At 44.1% G+C, this 22407-nt stretch overlaps 1 protein-coding gene across 1 annotated transcript in view; it reads right to left on the bottom strand.

Annotated features, from left to right (window-relative positions):
- Positions 1–22407, bottom strand: part of mllt10 (MLLT10 histone lysine methyltransferase DOT1L cofactor) — a 72452-nt gene that overhangs the window by 38108 nt on the left and 11937 nt on the right. Inside the window, 7 exon segments of the mRNA XM_070446659.1 lie at positions 8240–8926; positions 10110–10437; positions 10609–10704; positions 15885–15977; positions 18960–19053; positions 20039–20142; positions 20213–20322. Coding sequence (XP_070302760.1) covers positions 8240–8926; positions 10110–10437; positions 10609–10704; positions 15885–15977; positions 18960–19053; positions 20039–20142; positions 20213–20322 — 1512 coding nt within the window.

Genomic DNA, 22407 nt, shown 5'->3' with positions numbered 1-22407 from the left:
ATGACGATATTAGTATTGTAACAGAAAAGCAAGAACTTAAGATATTTGGTACCAGCAACCTTTGTTGTTGCAATTAAGGAATCATATGTTTCCATGTAGTTTGTGACCAGGTTTGCCACACACTGCAGGCAGGGATTTGGCCCTCCCCCATACAGACCTTCTCCAGATCCTCTCGGTGTTGGGGCTGTCGCTGGGCATATGGACTTTCAGCTCCTCAAAGTGATTTTCTATTGCGGTCAGGTCTGGGAGACATGGCTAGGCCACTCCGAGGACTTGAGATGCTTCTTAAGTGAGCCACCGTTACGTTGCCTGGCTGTGTGTTCTCGGTCGTTGTACTGCTGGAGACCCAGCCCGACCATACTTCAATGCTCTTACTGAGGAAGGAGGTTGTTGGCAAGATCTGCCGATTACAGTGGCCCCATCCATCCTCCCGTCAGATACCGGGCAGTCGTTACCCTGTCATCCCTTTGCAGAAAAGCATCCCCAGCAAGAGTGATTGTTTTCCACCTCCCATGCTCACGTATGGGATCGGTGTTCTTCGGCGGCTTTCGTCCTCATCCTTCTTCTTCCTCAAACACGGCGTAGTGGCAGTTAGACCAACAGCCCTGATTTTTGTTCTGGATCAGACACTGCCTTCCCATTCCTCCTCTGGATCATCCAGATCGGTCATTGGCAGTAACTTCAGACATGGGCTGGGCATGCGCTGCGCTTCGAGCAGGGGACCTCGTGCGCTGCAGATGTTAATCCATGAGGAGTCTGTGTTACCAACTGGTTTTTTGAGACTTGGCCCAAGCTCTCTATCAGGTTCAATGCCGCTTGTAGTTCTGGTCTGATCCCTCACATTCTCATGATCATTGATGCCCACGAGGTGAGATCTTGCATGGGCCAGACCCAGGGTGATTGACCGTCATCTTGACTTTCTTCCATTTTCTAATAATCTGCGCCAACAGTTGTTCCTTCTTACCAAGCTGCTTGCCTATTGTCCTGTAGCCCATCCCAGCCTTGTGCAGGTCTACAATTTGTATCCCTGATGTCTCTTACACAGCTCTCTGGTCTTGGCCATGGAGAGGTTGGAGTCTGTTTGATTGAGTGTGTGGACAGTGTCTTTTATCAGGTAACGAGTTCAACAGGTGCAGTTAATACAGGTAATGAGTGGAGAACAGGAGGGCTTCTTAAAGAAAAACTAACAGGTCTATGAGAGCCGGAATCTTACTGGTTGGTAGGTGATCAAATACTTATGTCATGCAATAAAATGCAATTAATTACTTAAAAATCATACAATTGTGATTTTCTGGATTTTTGTTTTAGATTCCGTCTCCTCACAGTTGAAGTGTACTATGATAAAAATTACAGACCTCTACATGCTTTGTAAGTAGGAAAACCTGCAAAATCGGGCAGTGTATCAAATACTTGTTCTCCCCACTGTAGGTGTTCCTTTGTAGGTGGGAAAGGCAGTATCGGAGTGCAATAGAGATGTGTCATCTTGTGAATTGTTGGGATTATGTAAGGTTACCTTGGCGTGCTTGACACAGGGACTATGGTGGTCTGCTTGAAACATATGGGTATTACAGCACTGGGGTCACGGGTGGAGAGTTGAAAATGTCAGTGAGACTAGTCAGCGCATACTCAGAGTATGCGTTCTGGCTAATCGCTCCTGTTGATATGTTAACCTGTTTAAAAGCAGGCTTTACTCACATCTGGCTACGCAGAGCGTGATCACACAGTCGTCTAGAACAGCTAGCCTGCTTCTCATGATGGTTGAGTGTTGCCTAGCCTCCAAGCAAGCATAGAAGGTATTTACCTCATCTGGTAGGCTTGTGTCACTGAAAACCTTGCGAATGGGTTTCCTTTTGTAATCCGTGATTGTTTGCAAGCCCTGCCATATCCGACGAGTGTCAGAGCTGGTGTGTAGGATTTGATCTTGGTCCAGTATTGACGCTTTGCCTGTTTGATGGTTCGCCGGAGGGCATAGCTGGATTTCTTATAAACTTTGATATAGGAAGCACACATAATGCGCATTGCATAGGCCTCATTGGGCGGTAGGCTACAACTGCAACGTTATTTTTGGACATTAAAATGTACTGTTATATTAATACATGGCTACTATCAATCAATGGGTATTATCTMTAGAGTTAGTTTCCACTTATTTAGGCGATGAATTACCCCCAAATAAAGTAGCCTATGATATTATGGCACAAAAAGATGCACGCAAATTCACCTTTATTGAAATTGTATTTATTTGAAAGTTTATTTTTTAAATATTTGTTATATCTGAAGCCCTATTTTAACAGTAAAATATAACAATAGTATAGTCTACTCAAAATGCATTACAATCACTGGATTAGGTTGCACATTAAAATACTTTGAATCACAACATCATAAGATGATGAAACAACTTATTTCTTCAATACCATCATAGTAGACTATTACATGTTTTAATAAAGCACTGTGAATTTACTTTATAACATAAGCCTACTCATTTTTTATATTGTGTGATGCCGCGGTAACAAATTGGTGCGACCAAATCATGGGCTGGTGCCAGCAACTGAAAAACTGTAGCACCAGTACTAACTGGAGAAAAAAATAATCTGGAGRCCTGCTACAAGGGGAATGTCCTCTGTATGGAAAAGTTGTAATGTTGTGAGAAGAATGTTTACGGGGCCAAATGCAGGGTACTGTGCACAACTCGCTATTCAGATAGGATGACATTTGTTTATTGATTTATTTGGATTCATTATCATTTGTTTTATTATTATTATTGTACATCARTGTTATTATTGTAGGCCTATTTATTCATCCAAACCAAGTCTTTAAATATGAAAAATGTGTTGTTTCATTCCGTTGAGACATTTGTTGGCTACATTAAGCTTGATGTCTTTTTAATTGTGTGCTCCGTATTTAGTTTAAGATGGGTTATAAGTAGGCCGTTGTAAAATAAATAAATATCCTTAGCCCATTGCGGTCATTTGTTGGGTATGGTAGGCACTATCCTTTCTTGGCAATTGCTGCAATATAGCCTGTCCAAAACTTTTGAGAAGGCTTAAACCGGTTCACAAGTGTTTTGTTCATTCTCTTGAGCCAACCTTCTCTTGCCAAATTAAGTTACAACTGTAATGTTGTGTTTGCCGCAATGAAACATGCTGCTTGTATTTTCCCTATAAACAATATCTTGACTTACACTATATAGTGCATTCAGAAAGTATTCAGACCCCTTGACCTTTTCCACATTTTGTTACGTTACAGCCTTATTCTAAAATTTACGAAATTGTTTTTTCCCCCCTCATCAATCTACACACAATACATCACAGTGACAAAAAAAAAACAGGTTTAGACATTTTGGCTAATTTATTAATAAAATAAAAAACTGAAACAATCACATTTACATAAGTATTCATAACTTTACTCAGTACTTTGTTGAAGCACCTTTGGCAGCGACCACAGCCCCGAGTCTTCTTTACTATATTGCTACAAGCTTGGCACACCTGTATTTGGGGAGTTTCTCCCATTCTTCTCTGCGGATCCTCTCAAGCTCTATCAGGTTGGATGGGGAGCATCGCTGCACAGCTATTTTCAGGTCTCTCTAGATCGGGTTAAAGTCCGGGCTCAGGCTGGGCCACTCAAGACGGCAGGTAGCCTAGTGGTTAGAGCATTGGGCCAGTAACTGAAAGGTTGCTGGATCGAATCCCCGAGCTGACAAGGTAAAAATATGTAATTCTGCCCCTGAACAACCCACTGTTCTTCGGTAGGCCGTCATTGTAAATAAGAATMTGTTAACTGACTTGCCTCATTAAATAAAAATATAAAAAAATTAATAAAAGGACATTCAGAGACTTGTCCCGAAGCCACTCCTGCGTTGTCTTGGCTGTGTGCTTAGGGTCGTTGTCCTGTTGGAAGGTGAACCTTCGCCCCAGTCTGAGGTCAGAGCAGGTTTTCATCAAGGATCTCTCTGTTCATCTTTGCCCCAATCTCTGCCGCTGAAAAACATCCCCATATCATGATGCTGCCACCACCATGCGTTGTGCCTTTTACTGAGGAGTAGCTTCCCTCTGGCCACTCCACCATAAAGGCCTGATTTGTGTAGTGCTGCAGAGATGGTTGTCCTTCTGGAAAGTTCTCCCATCTATACAGAGGAACTCTGGACCTCTGTCAGAGTGACCATCAGGTTCTTGGTCACCCCCCTGACCAAGGCCCTTCCCCGATTGCTCAGTTTGGCCATGCGGCCAGCACTAGGAAGTCTTGGGTGTTCCAAACTTTTTCCATTTAAGAATGATGGAGACCACTGTGTTCTTGGGGACTTTCAATGCTGCAAAAATGTTTTGGTACCCTCCCCCAGATCTGTGCCTCAACACAATCCTGTCTCAGAGCTCTACGAACAATTTCATTCGAGCTCATGGCTTGGTTTTTGCTCTGACATGCACTGTCAACTGCGGGACCTTATATAGACAGTTGTGTGCCTTTCCAAATCATGTCCAATCAATTGAATTTACCACAGATGGACTCCAATCAAGTTGTAGAAACATCAAGGATGATTAATGGAAACAGGATGCACCTGAGCTCAATTTCAAAGGATCCGAATACTAATCTAAATAAGGTATTTCTGTTTATTATTTTTAGTACATTTTCAAATATTTCTAAAAACCTGTTTTCGCTTTGTCATTATTGGGTAGTGTGCAGATTGATCAGGGGYAAAAAATTATTTAATCCATTTTAGAATAAGGCTGTAAAGTAACAAAATGTGGAAAAGGGGAAGGGGTCTGAATACTTTTCCAATTCACAGTATATACAAAAGTATGTAGACACCTCTTCAAATGAATTGATTCAACTATATAAGCCACACACGTTGCTGACAGGTGTATAAAATCAAGCACACAGCCATGAAATCTCCATAGACAACATTGGTAGTAGAATGACCTTACTGAAAAGCTCAGTGACTTTCCAACAAGTCAGTTCATCAAATTTCTGCCTTGCTAGAGCTMCCCTGGTCAACTAAGTGCTGTTATTAACTAAGTGCTGTTATTGTGAAGTGGAAACATCTTGGAGCAACAACAGCTCAGTCGCAAAGTGGTAAGCCACAAAAGCTCACAGAACAGGACCCCCAAGTGCTGAAGCGCGTAGCGGGTAAAAATCATCTGACCTCGGTTGCAACACTCACTACCAAGTTCCAAACTGCCTCTGGAAGCAACATCAGCACAAGAACTGTTCGTCGGGATCTTCATGAAATGTGTTTACATGGCAAACCAGCTACACACAATCCTAAAATCACCATGCGCAATGCCAAGCGTCGGCTGGAGTGGTGTAAAGCTCACCGCTAATGAACTCTGGATCAGTGGAAACGCGTTCTCTGGAGTGATAAATCAAGCTTCACTATCTGGCAGTCCGACAGACGAATCTGGGTTTGGCAGATTCCATGAGAAGGCTACCTGCCTGAATGCATAGTGCCAACTGTAATATTTGGTGGAGGAGGAATAATGGTCTGGGGCTGTTTTTCATGGTTCAGAATAGTGCCTCTTAGTTCCAGAGAAGGAAATCTTTATGCTACAGCATGCAATGACATTCTAGACGATTCTGTGCTTCCAACTTTGTGGCAACATATTGGGGAAGGCTCTTTCCTGTTTCAGCATGACAATGCCCCCATGAACAAAGAGAGGTCCATACAGAAATGGTTTGTCGAGATTGGTGTGGAAGAACTTGACTGGCCTGCACAGAGCCCTGACCTCAACCTCATCGAACACCTTTGGGATGAATTGGAACGCCTACTGCAAGCCAGGCCTAATCACCCAACATCAGTGCCCTAGTTCACTAATGCTCTTGTGGCTGAATGGAAGCAAGTCCCCGCAGCAATGTGTCAACATCTAGTGGAAAGCCTTCCCAGAAGAGTGGAGGCTGTTATAGCAGCAAAGGGGGAGCAACTCCATATGAATTGCCCATGATTAAGGAATGAGAAGTTCAACGAGCATACTTTTGTTCAAGTAGTGTACTTTTGATATTACCCTAATAAAGTTTAAAAACTTTTGTGAAGGTTTGGTGTGATGTGGCTATTAGCCTATTATACTGCAGGCCTATGATATGAATGCAGTGGGAACATGTGCTTCAACTGACTTCGACAGTTGAACTTGAGGTGAGGAAGAATGTTTTAGGCCTACCAGAGTCCTATAACAATATAATGCTCATCTTTATAAAAAATATTCTAATTGAAAATGAATGAATTTGCCTCCTTCTGTACACCTATATCTGTATAGCAGACACAGTAGCCTGTGACAAGTATAAAGAAATGCATGTCGGTGTCGTAGCATGCCACCGGCATATCTCTTTCTCTCTCGCTCTCTCTCTCTCTCTGTGGCTAGGCCTAAACTTCTCTTCCTTTATATATATTTTTTTTAAATATTAATATAATAGAGCCAAAAGGCCTATGCATTTAGCATTCATTTAGTGCTCACATTTCATAGCAGCTGAACCGTGAAGTGGATAACTATTGTRTTAGGAAAGTAAAAACCAATAAAACAGGCTATACATTTTTGCATATGCTACAAATTGAAACACAAAGATGGGTTTTTGTAATTAGTTTTAAGGACACGTAAACGTCTCATTTGGCCAATATCCCTCGTTTATTGATGGCCCTGGCTGCGTTGGTGGACACTGGACGGCCTAATGGGTTACGCACCCAATGCATATGGATGACCAGTAAACTTCTCAAATGTCCAATAAATTTAAATCTTCCCGGTCATTAGTCTGGCGCAGAAAACTCACACACACTCACACATTTAGCTACAAGTGAGGAAGGGAGAAGAAACATCGAGAGAGCCTATAGAACAGGAGAAGAGCCTATAGAACAGGAGAAGCACCTATAGATCCGGTAGAGGTCAATGAAACACAGACAGTGGGGGTTAGGACGACGCCGGATTGGCGCACATTCAACAAATCTGACAATCTGAAATCTAACAGAGTGGATAATCATCAAATCCATCATGATTGATGTATTGTAACAGGCCCACAAAGTGGTTACTAAAGTCTGACTTGGATATACTTGCCAATTTACGCTGCATAACATTTAGAAGTTGTTCCTTTTCAAGTTTAGAAGTGACTGCTAAACGCTAACTCCCGCTCGTATAAGCTGGTAGCATAGCTAGCATACAGACATCAGTGGTGTAGTCAAAGTCGTTTCTAACTGTAATGAAGTTGATTGGTGACGATGACATGAACATGTTTTGGGGTTGAAATCCATACAAGCATTATACTACGATTTTTACCATAACATACTGTGAAATACACATAAACAATAGCCTGAATGTGGGCTAATTTTGCTGGGGATTTACATTGTTTGGTTTGAGATCTTTATCACATCTACAGAACAGGAGAGAGCCTACAGAACAGGAGAGAGCCTACAGAACAGGAGAGAGCCTACAGAACAGGAGAGAGCCTACAGAACAGGAGAGAGCNCTACAGAACAGGAGAGAGCCTACAGAACAGGAGAGAGCCTACAGAACAGGAGAGAGCCTACAGAACAGGAGAGAGCCTACAGAACAGGAGAGAGCCTACAGAACAGGAGAGATGGAAAGAGAGAAAGAGATAAGCTGTAAAGAGGAATGAAAGAGGACATGGTAGAAAAATAGAGAATAAAGAAGGTGAGAGAAAGAATAAGGGGAACAAATATGGTGATTATGAGGGATAGAGAAGAAAGAGAGAAGGATGCTAAGAGACATTTCCTGCAGCAGAAGGGAACTCCAAAGCATTGACTCAGTTGCCAAGCAACAGAACACAAGATGAAACGCACTTCAGTGTGTGTGTGCTGGTTTGTTTCACACACACACACACACACACACACACACACACACACACACACACACACACACACACACACACACACACACACACACACACACACAGTGTAGTCCAGCAGGGTTCATAGCACTCTAACCCTCCTCTCTTCTCTAACAGAGTCTAATACAAGAGCTACTAATTGCCTGTTCAACCCTCCTCCCCTCCCCTCCCCCTCTTCCTTCCATCTATCCTCTCATGTGCTTTTCTGTTCCCTCCCCTTTAACCCCACCTTCTCTCCAGCGCTGAAACTCAATACTCTCCAGTGATTTCCTCTCATCCTTTCCTTTCCTCAGCTGCTTTAGGCAGCTCTCTATTTAGTCCACAGTTATCAGTCTCCACCATAACATTACACAGCTGCTGACACAAAACACTGATAGAATTAGTAATGAAAGACAGTAAGGTAAGTGTGTGTGTGTCCTACCGGTGCCAGAGGGAGTAGAGGTGACTCCGTGACATGGCAGACTGCCGTTCCTCAGTAGGGAAGGAGAATTCTGGATCCCAACGCTAACACCAACACCCAGCAGACCTCCTCTCTCTCCTACTCTCTCTCCTCCACCTCCTCCGGGCCGGCCTGGCAGAGCGCTGGTAGAGGAGGGGGACGGCGAGGCGGATGAGGTGGAGCAGAGAGAAGAGGAGGGGAGAGGTAGCGGTGCTGTGTGGTGCTCAGGTCCGTCTGTAGCCTTGCCGTCCGGAACACTGAAGCAGGGTCCGTATCGGTTCCTCCAGTTTCCTCTCTTCTTCTTCACCCCTTCTTCTCCTCCTTCCCCCATACTTGGCCCAGAGGAGGAGCCAGCAGAGGAAGAGGAGGATGATGAGGGGCGTTTGTAGCCGGCTGTGGAAGCAACGTTCCCCGTCGGCTCGCTGTGAGAGTTCTCGTACAGTTTAGCGCCAGCTACGCCACCAGGAAGTGACATCATTGATCCGAAGGTGCTGAGCGAAGCCATGCCCTCCGAGGCCGTGACCTCACTGGGCTTCACTAGGCAACGGCTGAATGGGGGCGAAGAAAAGGAGTCCCCACCTCCGGAGCGTAGCAACGGATCAGAGAAGCCCAGGAAGTCAGATGTGGGAGGAGTCAAGGTGGAAGACGTCTTATTGGACAGCAGGAGAGCTGTGAGAGAGAGAGGAGAAGCTGTTTGGAGACTAAAACACACACAAGCTAGGTTTCCAGCCAATTGGCGACAGATTTTCATGCGAATATTCTAAAATATGCATACAGAAAATATGCACATTTTCCCACCAGTGGTGTTTCCAAACAGAATCAATGCGTGATGACAGTTATTTTTCGCTTAAGTTTTCATGTTTAGAATAAACATAGAAAAGTTCAATGTGTTTGCATCACATTTTCAACTCTACCGATAGTTTTGTCACAAAAACTGTTGAGTGAAATAGCAAATGTGCCTACTCTGGCACGTGCGATCTAATTAACAACAGTTTGCAGATACAGTGCGGGTAGGCTAGTGTACATGATGACTATTTACAGGTCAAACAGCAGTCAAGCATGGATCATCATGTTACCAGAATAAGACCCTCAATATTTATCAGAAAGGAGCATCACCGACACCGTGCACTTTCACCACCCTGTGAAGTTCATCTTTTATTTAATCTGTAGCCTAATAAACTGCATGCTTTCCTGGGTCGTAGGAGGACCACACGCCATATCGTCGCATGACTCCAAGTTTACTTCCATATGATGGTTATTATATCAATATTTGTGCATAACAGTGTTTTCACCGTCATTTCACACATTTATTTTACCCCCACAAAAAAAAAAAAACATGTTGAACAAACAAATGATCTGTCGGCATTTATAAAATGACACCGAAAATTCCTGTATCCATCACAGCTGTAGTTATTTTTTTGATAGAGTATGACTTTACTCACATAAAAACTGTGGATGGAAAGGTGGTTACACACACACACACACACACACACACACACACAGATATGATAGTTATTATTTGCTTTCTTTCCCTCAGTCTCCTGGACTGTGACACTGTTTCCCCACTAGATGCCACTTACAACACGTCAGACCTCCAGACTTGACCCCTCGAGGCTGACACACACACACACGCGCTGCCACAGGGGGCCGGGTTCAAGGGACACTCATGGCATCTGAACGCTTTAGTGTGTGTGTGCGTGGCGGAGCACACAGATTACAGCAGCCAGGGTCTAGCCAGGGAGACTTATCTTGGCCATACGCTAACTAACTCTGGCACTCTGGACAACATCCAACAACTGTCAGAGACAGGCACGCCACAAACACGCGGACATAAACAGTGCATCAATCTCACCTTGATGAAAGGTTCCAGTGGAGGAGGCGGCAGTGGAGGAGGTTGCCGTAGTAACCACAGCAGAGGGGAGGGACTTCCCAGGTGTGAGGGACTTGCGTCCGCGCTGAACACCAACCCCTTGGCTAATGCTCTTCTTGCCCTGTTTGACCTCCGACCCCGGTTTGCCTTCTGACCCTGTGGGGGGGCTGTCCTTTAAACCCCCGGAGTGCACCGGCACTTCCTGGAAGTTGGCGGTGGTGAAACGGGCAGCGCTGTCATCCAATCGCTTTTGAGAGGAGGCGGGCATAGCGGAGACTCCCCCACCACTGCTGCTGCTACTGTTGTAACTCTGAGAGAGGGATGAGGAGAGGAGAGGACAGAAGAGACGAGAGGAGGAAGGGGAGTATGAGAGGTCAGTCCTGCATAATGCCTAACAGAGCTAGTCAATGTTCATTTGACATTAAACCCACAGAGTGAGACGGAAAAAGAAAGAGAGGGAGGAGAGGAGGAGTGAGCTCACCTTGTCTGAGGCAAGCATGAGAGTTGAAGCGAGGGAAGGGGAGAGCTCTAGAGTCTTCTTGTGTTTGGGTTTGTGTCTCTCCCTCTCTTTGTGTTTCTGAGGAGAGAGAGAAGGAATGGATGAGCGTTACGGAAGGACAAGAAAGCGGAGGATTAGACAGATGAGTGTCTGGGTTGCTCTGGTCCCAAACCTTTGGCACTGCTTCTGAAAGAGAAAATGAGAGCGAAAGAGAAGAGAAAGAGAAAACTGATCTTCAATTCACAGCCCCAGTCTGAGGTGAAAGGATAGTTATACTGCAGTGCTTAAGACAGAAAAAAGAGATTAAAATCTACAGACACTTGGTTTTCTGTCTTCTTGGTGAGAGATTCTACCCAACCAGATCCATGGTCTAAACACCTTAGAACTCAATTTACACCCTTAGCTACACACACCCTCACTCCTCTCACCCCACAGGGCCACACCACTGGCAGGTGTGAAAATATGCAGTGATCCTGTGAYACAACATGAGACTTAACATGCTACCGACAGACAGCACCATGACAACCATCGACCCTGGCCCCAGCATCCCTCCATCTTTCCCCTTTTCTCTCCACCAACCCTCTCTCTACCTCAATCCCTCTGTTGTCCTCCTGTCTTTTTCTTCCCTGTAGCTCCCAGGGTGTGTCAAGGCTGGTAGGTCATTGTAGCTAACTATACGTGTGTGTGTGTTTTTAACAGGGTAGGTTCCCGGGGATTCCCTTGTTGTTTCTCATTAACATTCCAGCGGTAGGTGTTGATGGACAGAGTTAGGCTGAGAGGGTCAAATGTCCAAACACACACACATCCACTTGTTCGCTTTGTACACTTGGAGAGACTCCCTCCTTATCAMAGCTGGAGACACAGAGAAAAAAGGGAGGGAGGGAAGAGGAAAACAGGGTAAATAATCCTCCCCAGCCTGGCAGGAATTCCCTTGGGCAGTTTCCTGCAGGCCCTCTGACCAGCCGGTGTGTGTGTGTTTCTTGCAGACTGTATGAGCGGCCTGTGGAAGGAGGCTTTTAGCCCCTTGTTATTTGGCTGCAGGGTTTGGGAATAGGTAGGCGCGCACGCACACAGACACACACAGATCTGAGCCTTCTGAACCCTGACCCTGGAATGTGTAGGGGGTAGGCGGGAGGGGGATGGGTCCTCTTGCTAATGCAAATCAGGCTGTGTGACAAAAGCCAGGGCAAGGAAGGGAACTAGACAAATGTGTTAACTCTGCTTTTTTCACACCATCCTCAATGCTTCAATAAAAGTATCACCCCCAAAAAACTGAGTTACAGGCTCACGCATGGGTCATATTCCAGTTGACTGACAATGTAATACAGGAGAATGCTCAAGGCACTCACATGGTATCGTGACAATGTTAGCTAAAAACTCAAGATCTCGAAAATATAATGTTCAGAAAATCAAATTGGCTTTTGCAGTCCAAAAAGAATACAATAAAAAAACTACCTACAACTGAAATACAAAAAAAGCAGGCAATTATTATTATTATCCAATCAGAAAAACACAATGAGGTGAAGCAACAAGGAGTAGGTCAATCGGGTGAGGGAAACAGACTTATGGAGTGGGTGACTTCCCCTAAAGTCATAAAAGAAGAGGATACATGGCCAGAGACCATGGTCCTGTTCATACACCTTAAAAAGGTGAGCTCAGAAACATGACATCAAAGATAGTGGAGCAACATCCTGCTTACAGCCATTAACAACTAAATTCTTATCGACCGAGACTCATATTTATTGGCTCTACTCATTCCGGGCCCTCCCTCACTTGATGTGATACCCAACAGAGGCCTTCTCTGCAGTTTAAATGTTTATTGTTGATTTATGGAAGCAGGAACTCCCCATACCGTAAACAAAGACGTCATATGCCTGGGTCTACCTTTAACCATGCACTTTCCTTTTTTCCTTCCTATATGTAATCACTGATCTAATATGGTTGGATAGGTGATTACACCTACAATGTCATGTCAGATCAGTGGTAACTAAGGAAGGAAGGATGCATGTGTAAGGTATTAGAACAGGCCCATTGCCAGAATAGAGAATCGATAACACTGGACAGAAAACCATACGCTCTCTCTCACACAGTAGTGGCGTAGTCGGATGAGTGTATGTCACTAACYGGACCGTGACTGATTAACTCTGACTGGTTTATAAAGTGTTGGTTTGAGACCGAGATCCCTGGTGTCTCACATGATCATTCTAAGGACCTAGGACAAGGGTGTCAAACACATTTTTTCCCCAGAGGGCCGCACGTACATTATATATATTTCTTCACCGTTAATATGAAAACAAAACGTGGTCTATCCATCGCTTTGTAATGTTTGATGCTCCCTGACTGTCTAGCTTTAGCTTCAATGACTGTTAGCAAGTTGGACAGAGGAGACTATAATTGTAGGTTCATTATCATTTCTACACAGTTTCAAATTTGATTTTGTCATTTCAATGTTGATCGAGATCGTTTTTCTCTGGGGGAAAAAATAAATACACTGAACATCTAAAACTTTTCACCGGTAGTGTGTGTACACACACACACACACGTCAAAAGAAAGAACACACCTACTCATTCAAGGGTTTTTCTTTATTTTTTTTACTATTTTCTACATTGTAGAATAATAGTGAAGAGATCAAAACTAAGAAATAACACATATGGAATCATGTAGTAACCAAAAAAGTGTTAAACAAATTAAAATATATTTTACATCTTAGATTCTTCAAATAGCCACTCTGACTTGATGACAGCTTTGCACACTTGGCATTCTCTCAACCAGCTTCACCTGGAATGCTTTTCCAACAGTCTTGAAGGAGTTCCCAAATATACTGAGCAATTGTTGGCAGCTTTTCCTTCACTCTGCGGTCCAACTCATCCCAAACCACCTTAATTGGGTTGAGGTTTGAGGTGATTGTGGAGGCCAGGTCATCTGATGCAGCACTCCATCCCTCTCCTTGGTCAAATAGCAATTCCATAGCCTGGGGTGTGTTTTGTGTCATTGTCCTATTGAAAAACAAATGATAGTCCCCCTAAGCCCAAACCAGATGGGATGACATATCGCTGCAGAATGCTGTGGTAGCCATGTGGGGTAAGTGTGCATTGAATTCTAAATAAATCAGACTGTCACCAGAAAAGCACCCCCACATAATCACACCCCCTCCTCCCCACTTCACGGTGGGAACAACACAAATTTGGACTCCTCAGACCAAAGAACAGATTTCCACCGGTCTAATGTCCATTGCTCGTGTTTCTTGGCCCAAGCAAGTCTCTTCAAAATTGGTGTCCTTTAGTAGTGGTTTCTTTGCAGTAATTCGACCATGAAGGTCTGATTCACGCAGTCTCCTCTGAACAGTTGATGTTGAGAAGTGTCTGTTACTTGAACTGTGAGAAGCATTTATTTGAGCTACAATTTCTGAGGCTGGTAACTAATGAAATTCTCCTCTCCAGTAGAGGTAACTATGGGTCTTCCGTTCCTGTGGCGGTCCTCATGAGAGCCAGTTCCATCATAGCGCTTGATGGTTTTTGCGACTGCACTTGAAGAAACTTGAAAAGTTCTTGACATTTTCTGGATTCACTGACCTTCATGTCTTAAAGTAATGATGGACTGTCGTTTCTCTTTGCTTATTTGAGGTGTTCTTGCCATAATATGGAATTAGTATTTTACCAAATAGGGCTATCTTCTGTATACCACCCCTACCCTGTCACAACACAACTGATTGGCTCAAATGCATTAAGGAAAGAAATTCCACAAATTAACTTTTAACAAGGAATACCTATTAATTGAAATGCAATCCAGGTGACTAGCTCATGAAGCTGGTTGACAGAATTCCAAGAGTGTACAAAGCAGTCACCAAGGCAAAGGTGTGGCTACTTCCAAGAATCTCAAATATAAAATATATTTTGATTTGTTTAACACTTTTTTGGTTACTACATGATAGTTTTTCTATACAGTGATCCTCGCCACTTCGCGGTTCACTTATCGCGGATTCGCTATTTCGCGGATTTTCATAATGCATTTTTTTTTTTTTTTTTTGGTGCATTGTGCTCTGCATTCTGATTCGCTAAAAACTCACTCCCGCTTCTTGTATCAAAACATGCTACGAATTGTGCTATCATTTTGTCGTCTCGTGCAGTTATGTGTACGTACATAAAACAGCTTGGCAAATTTACATTAAGTTGGCCAAATTATCTTGTAATTTCGAACATCTCCTAAACCCATAATGTCGACGAAACGGCCTGGACCGACAAAAGCACCTGCGGTGGGCCCAAACGGCGGAAGAAGAACACTGCAGAGCGCAGTCAGGATGCAGCGGCCCAGTCTGAAGAGCAGTGAAACGGCCTACACGTGAGTCACTGTATTTGTATACATGTAATAGTTGCTAATTGTAAAAAAAAAAAAGTTTTCTATTTCGCGGATTTCACTTATCGCGGGTCATTTTCGGAACGTAACCCCCGCGATAAACGAGGGATTACTGTATACCAAATCTGGAGTCAACCTGACTTATTTATTTGTTTTTTTAATTTAACCACTAGGCTACCTGCCGCTCCAAAATGGTTCATGAGAAGAATATCTTTAAAGTATTTTTAGCTAGCATATGTCCCAACGTGCATCTGTTAGGTATATTTGAATCCATTTTTTATTTTAAATCAAAACCATTAAAGACTGATTTAGAGTCTGACGTATGGTTCATGAGGAGATGATGATTGCAGATAATTTTGAGCAATAGCGTTACATATTCAAACAATGAGTTGTTAATAGTTTTCTTGTTTTTTTTAGATATCAATACCAAATTCCGTGTGGTTCATTTTAGGGACGTCCATGATAGCTATGACAAGTTTCAAGTTGAAAGGGCACTATGGAGTGGATTTACAGTGGTTTAAATGGACACATACCGTTTCGCCATCTTTTGACTAGTCACTTAGCTTTTCTCAAACTAAGTTAAGACATGTACCATGGGCCTACATAATGGTGTCATTTGGTCCTAGTGTTCATGAGAATGTATTTTAGCTTTGCTGTGAACCCCTAAATCACTCAAGCCAACTAAATTAGCTAGGGCATTTATATCCTTAGCTGTGTCTCTGTGCTGTGTGTAGTTCCCTCTGTCTACAATGTGTGTGTGTGTGGTGTGTGTGTGGTGTGTGGTGTGTGGTGTGTGGTGTGTGTGTGTGTGTGTGTGTGTGTGTGTTCAGATAGAGGGCGTATGGTTGCTGTGTCCGTCACAGTCACGTAGAAATAGAGATACTAGATGTTGGGGCCACCTTACCTTGTCGTCTTGGTGGTCAAGGAGTTTATCCGAACACTGAGAGGAAGAGTCACTAAGGCTCTGAGCCCTACTACCTCGGGCCCTGCTCCTTCGCTAAAAGGTAGAGAGGAACTTCACGTTACTACAGTAGACCCAAGCTATATAAATACATGAAKGCTAACAACAACAAAAAAATACTAAAAAATAGACGGACAGAAGAACTAAGTTAAATAAAGACCAAATTAATAAAAGCTAAATATAGGGTTTAATTAATATAGTAAAACAAAAATATTAACAAAGACTGATGCAAAATCAAAAAAAGACTGCTCCAAATCACCATTTCATGACACAGACAAATAAATGCATCTCGTTCTATACCACACGCACACTGAAGGGACCCTTCCCCTGTTCTACCTCAGACGCAATTAACCAGCAACAGACTATTTCAAGTTGACTACTTGTCTACTGTAAGAAAACATTAAATCGAGCCTCCCGAGTGGCGCTGTCTAAGGCACGGCATCGCAGTGCTGGAGGAGTCACTACAGATACGGGTTCAATCCGGGCTGTGTCGCAGCCGGCCGCTACCGGGAGACCCATGAGGCGGCGCACAATTGGCCCAGCGTTTTCTGGGTTAGGAGAGGGTTTGGCTGGGATGTCCATGTTCCATCGCGCTCTAGCGACTCCTTGTGGGGGCCGGGCGCATGCACGCTGACTTCAGTCGCCAGCTGTATGGCGTTTCCTCCGACACATTGGTGCGCTGGCTTCCGGGTTAAGAGGGCAGTGTGTCAAGAAGCAGTGCGGCTTGGCGGGTCATGTTTCGGAGGACGCCTGGCTCTCGACCTTCGCCTCTCCCGAGTCCGTACGGGAGTTGCAGCGATGGGACACGATTGTAACTACCAACTGGATATCACAAAATTGGGGAGAAAAATGGGTAAAAAGTACCAAATAAATAAATAAAAACACCAACATTATTTTTGACCACAAAGAGGAGTATTAATTTCAAAACATCAAAATGTCACTAGTCCCAACAAGAAGACAAATCCTATAAACGTCATTCATCAACCCATGTGACGTCTTATGAAATCCCTTCTAATAACATTGGTTTGTCTGTCCTTTATTCCTTATGCGTTTCTCATCTCCTCTATGCTGTACCAGCCTAATTACATCAGGCCATACAAAGCCATTCCACAGGTTCAATAGAACTACAAGCATTTATTTTCATGCGTGTGTATGTGTGTGTGCGCTGAGCAATTATTGCTTTTTGAGGATGGTTCGGGTTCCGGTTCAGTTATTAAAAAATAAATTGTGGTTTTCGATTTAGTGTAGTTGTATTTTTTCTACATTAAATGCATTATGAAATAATGACATTAAAATTATGAGCTTTTTAATGGAAATTCCAAAGCAAAAAATGGTCAACATTCAGTTGACAAAACATTGAAAACATTCCATTGTCTCTGTCTGGTCCACATTGGGTAGACATCAATAGAAAATGAGGAAATTACTATGTAATAATAAATATTTCAGTTGTGTATATTACTTAGCTTTTATTTGATGACTATTATTTTTCATTCCTTAAATGCATCATCTCATCTCTGCTCAGGCAGTAGCAGCCAGACAACCAACCARCTAACGTTATCTCTGTGCTCCTCATATGGTACGGTCTTTGACCAATTTAGCTAGGCAAGCAGCTAGCTGGCTATAACTAGTAGCTGCCTAAGCTATAACTAGTAGCTGCCTAAGTAAGCTGAAGAGCTGTCTGACAAAATCATTTTACCAGTTCTTCAAAGTACATAAGGCATACTTTCAAGACTGCTTATTACCAACTACTACAACTATCAATCGAGCAGAACTACCTCTATCCCTCTTGTCGTTGTGTTTATTCCTCTCCCATGTGGTCTGTGTGTAGGCTATGCGTCTCTGTCCAAGCCGGGAAAGAACAGGCGCAATGGATTATGGTCATTGTAGTTAATTACCATGTTTCTCCTCTGAACTAGGTAGAATATTTGCCTAATGAAAAATACAACTCCCTTCAGCCCAGCATCCCACATAGTTKTTGATTTAATTTCTCATGTGAATTTGATTTCTCAATACAGAATTGTGCGTTGAGCTCACCCGCCCCCAAAAAACAGAATGGAATTCAAGTAATTGAACCGACGTCGGTCAATTAGTTGTTTAATAACCCAGGGGGGGGAAATGTGTGTGTGTATTTTCCCCCCTGACGGATGGTAGGGGTGGAGCACAAAATCTTCAACACAGCAGGGGCTCTAGCTCCAAAGAGCTCTGAGTGAGTGAAAGAGGTAAAGAGAGAGGGAGAAAGTGTATGTAAGTGAAAGCATTTATACGGTGTCTGTGTGGAATGGTGTGTACTTATGTGAATTGGAAAGCATCTCTTTGCCCACTTGTAACCCTAACCCCAGTACCCCTCACCCAGCCCCCAAATTCTAACCCAGCATGGGCTTAGCACACAGAGAGCAGGGCAGTGGAGGGGACAAAAGGCCTGGGAGGCAATGCTGATTAGATGGGGGTTGATGGGAGAGGGAGACAGTGGGGCTGGTGGGGGAGAGGGGTGGGGGAGAGAGAAGTGCTGGAGAGGGGGAAAGAGAGGAGAGGGGTGAAAAAGGAGAGGGAATGTGTTGATGGTTGTAGGGAGAGAGAAAGGGGCTAGAGGAGGTAGAGACGAACGGATGGCTCCAATTTCAGCAGTTGTAATTGGCAGAGGAGAAGAATGTCAAGTCATTTAAGAAAGGAAAGTTATTCCCCAGTGTGTGTGTGTCCATGGCGTGGAGTGCCAGTGTGTGTGTGTCCATGGCGTGGAGTGCCAGTGTGTGTGTGTCCATGGCGTGGAGTGCCAGTGTGTGTAGAGGAAGTGCAGGCCTTCAAAAAGCTTACAGTGCTGTTCTGACAGAGAGGGTTGGGAAGCAAAACTAGATTCCAGGTCTTTGAGATAAGACCACTCTTCTTCCCCCAGCACAGTAAGAACGTTAGAAAAGTGAGACAATACAGACAGACAGACAGACAGACAGACAGACAGAGAGACAGAGAGAGAGAGAGAGAGAGAGAGAGAGAGAGAGAGAGAGAGAGAGGAGGAGATCTTACCAGTTTGCTGTAGTGGTACTTGCAGTAGCCACAGTACTTGACGTTGTCTGCGTCCGACCCTTGCTCCTCACACAACAACCCAGCAAACTGGGCACTGAGGAGAGGAGAGAGAATATGTATCAAGAGAGAGAAGGGGATAGAGAGAAAAGTGAAAGGAGAAGACATAAGAGACAAAAGATGATATACACTGAGTGTACAAAACATTAGGAGGAATGTGATTGTCATTAGGACTTGATGCAGTGGTACATATGATTGATTTATCCATGACGTCTGTATGTTTCCGCAATTGAAATGTCGGCGTGTCTACGTCAAAACGTGTTCTTTTATGGTGTGTCTATGTCTGTAAGTTGTTACAGTATGTCTGATATTTGTCTCAAAACATTGTCCCCTCCGCTGCTGTCTTGGTTGGACCAGGTCTCTCTTGAAAAAAAGATTTTATCTCAATGAGACTAATCTGGATAAATAAAGGTTTTWAAAAAAATCATAATTAGGAGGTCCTGCTCTTTCTATGACAGACTGACCAGGTGAATCCAGGTGAAAGCTATGATCCCTCATTGATGGAACTTGTCCACTAGATGAAGATGAAGGGGAGGAGACAGGTGAAATAAGGATGTATAAGCCTTGAGACAATTCAGACATGGATTGAGTATATGTGCCATTCAGAAGGTGAATGGGCAAGACAAAAGATTGTGCCTTGGAACGGGGTATGGTAGTAGGTTCCAGGCGGACCAGTTCGAGTGTATCAAGAACTGCAATGCTGCTGGGTTTTTCTCGCTCAACAGTTTCCTGTGTGTATGAAGAATGATCCACCACCCAAAGGACATCCAGCCAACGTATAGGAAGCATTGGAGTCAACATGGGCCAGCATCCCTGTGGAACGCTTTCGACACCTTAAAGAGTCCACGCCTCAACGAATTGAGGCTGCTCTGAGGGCAAGGGGGAGACTCAATATCAGGAAGGTGTTCGTAATGTTTTGTACAGTCAGTATATTACAAACAAATTGTAGGTATTTGAATGAAGCTCACAATGTAAACATGTGTTAATGAAGATGTAGGTATTTGAATGTGGCTCTGGCTCACCATGTGACATGGAAGGCTTGTCGGCAGCCATGTTTGTTACAGGTCATGCAGGCTCCGGTGGCAGCTTTACTCTCTCTGCCCTGGTCCTCACAGATATAACACTTCTACACAGAGGAAAAAACAGTCACACACAGAAATGTAGGGACTCAAACAGACAGAGTGAAGTGTGTGTACCTTGTTGTAGCGATCGTGGGGTACAGACTGCAGTACGATGGGTTCCATGGTGGAGACATTAGCAAACTCCACTTCTGGGATGTAGAGGGCACACACCACATGGGCCCAACCTATAAAACAAACAGAGAACAAACATCAGCACACACACTATTACCTATTCAAACACACACCACTTGGACCCAACCTGCACACAGAGGGTAGAAACAAACAAAATCCCTTTCCATTTTAATCGTGTTAGTGGGAAAGGGAAAGGTAGCTGACGAACTAGAGCAGGAATGGGGAGTGGGCCAGTTAAATGACAAGTCGGATGGTGGTGAATAGTATCTCCCTCCCTCTGTTCTCTCTCTATTCCAGGAACAACAATAAGATTCAACTTACAGTTGAACCCCTGCCCTGCCTTTGACCTAGCCGGGGGGGACACACGGGGGATGAGAGGGGGAGGAGAAGAGGGGGAGGAGGAAGAGGGTGTAAAAGGGGATGTTGTTTTGAAGTCCCTCCAAGAATCTGGCAGAGGACTATAAAACAGGCCCATAAAACCATACAGTCTCCATACTTACAAACAGAAATTTGCATCCTGCAGCACTAATTCCAAAACGTTTTGGGACAATGTAAAGTCCATGGAGARTAAGACCACCTCTTCTCAGCTGCCCATTGCACTGAGGCTAGGAAACACTGTCACCACCGATAAATCCACAATAATCGAGAATTTCAATAAACATTTCTCTACGGCTGGCCACGCTTTCCACCTGGCTACCCCAGCCCCGGCCAACAGCTCTGCACCCCCCGCAGCAACTGGCCCAAGCTCCCCTGCTTCTCCTTCACCCAAATCCAGACAGATGAAGTCCTGAAAGAGCTGCAGAATCTGGATCCCCACAAACTAGCTGGGCTAGACAATCTGGACCCTCTCTTCCTAAAATTATCCGCCATACAATCTGGTTTCCGAGCTGGTCACGGGTGCACCTCAGCCACACTCAAGGTCCTAAACGATATCATAACCGCCATCGATAAAAAACAGTACTGTGCAGCCGTCTTCATTAACCTGGCCAAGGCTTTCGACTCTGTCAATCACCGTATTCTTATCGGAAGACACAACAGCCTTTGTTTCTCGAATGGCTGCCTCGCCTGGTTCACCAACTACTTCTCAGATAGAGTTCAGTGTGTCAAATTGGAGGGCCCGCTGTCCGGACCTCTGGAAGTCTCTATGGGGGTTCCACAGGATTCAATTCTCGGGCTGACTCTTTTCTCTGTATATATCAATGCTGTCGCTCTTGCTGCGGGTGATTCTCTGATCCACCTCTATGCAGACGACACCATTCTGTATACATCTGGCCCTTCTTTGGACACTGTGTTAACAAACCTCCAAACAAGCTTCAATGCCATACAACACTCTTTCGAGGCCTCCAACTGCTCTTAAATGCTAGTAAAACTAAATGCATGCTCTTCAACCGATCGCTACCCGCACCCGCCCGCCTAGCATCACTAATCTGGACAGTTCTGACTTAAAATGTGTGGACAACTATAAATACCTAGGTGTCTGGCTTTAAACTCTCCTTCCAGACTCACAMTAAACATCTCCAATCCAAAATTAAATCTAGAAGTGGCTTCCTATTTCGCAACAAAGCCTCCTTCACTCATGCTGCCAAACATACCCTCGTAAAACTGACTATCCTGCCGATCCTTGACTTCAGCGATGTCATTTACAAAATAGCCTCCAACACTCTACTCAGAAAAATGGATGCWGTCTATCACAGTGCCATCCGTTTTGTCACAAAATCCCTATATACTATTGTGACCTGTATGCTCTCGTTGGCTGGTCCTCGCTACATATTCGTCACCAAACCCACTGGCTCCAGGTCATCTATAAGTCTTTGCTTGGTAAAGCTCCGCCTTATCTCAGCTCACTGGTCACGATAACAACACCCGTAGCACATGTTCCAGCAGGTATATCTCACTGGTCATCCCCAAAGCCAACACCTGCTTTGGCCACCTTTCCTTCCAGTTCTCTGCTGCCAATGACTGAAACGAATTGCAAAAATCACTGAAGTTGGAGACTTATACCTCCCTCACTAACTTCAAGCATCGGCTGTCAGAGCAACTTACCAATCGCTGCAGCTGTACACAGCCTATCTGTAAATAGCCCATCCAACCAACTACCTACCTCATCCCCATATTTGCTTATTCATGTTTTTCTGCTC

This window comes from Salvelinus sp. IW2-2015, linkage group LG14 (genome assembly GCF_002910315.2).
Source record: "Salvelinus sp. IW2-2015 linkage group LG14, ASM291031v2, whole genome shotgun sequence".
In the NCBI taxonomy this organism is placed as follows: Eukaryota; Metazoa; Chordata; class Actinopteri; order Salmoniformes; family Salmonidae; genus Salvelinus; species Salvelinus sp. IW2-2015.
The sequence above is the reverse complement of the archived record's forward strand: the minus strand, read 5'-3'. Positions and strand labels throughout refer to the sequence as shown.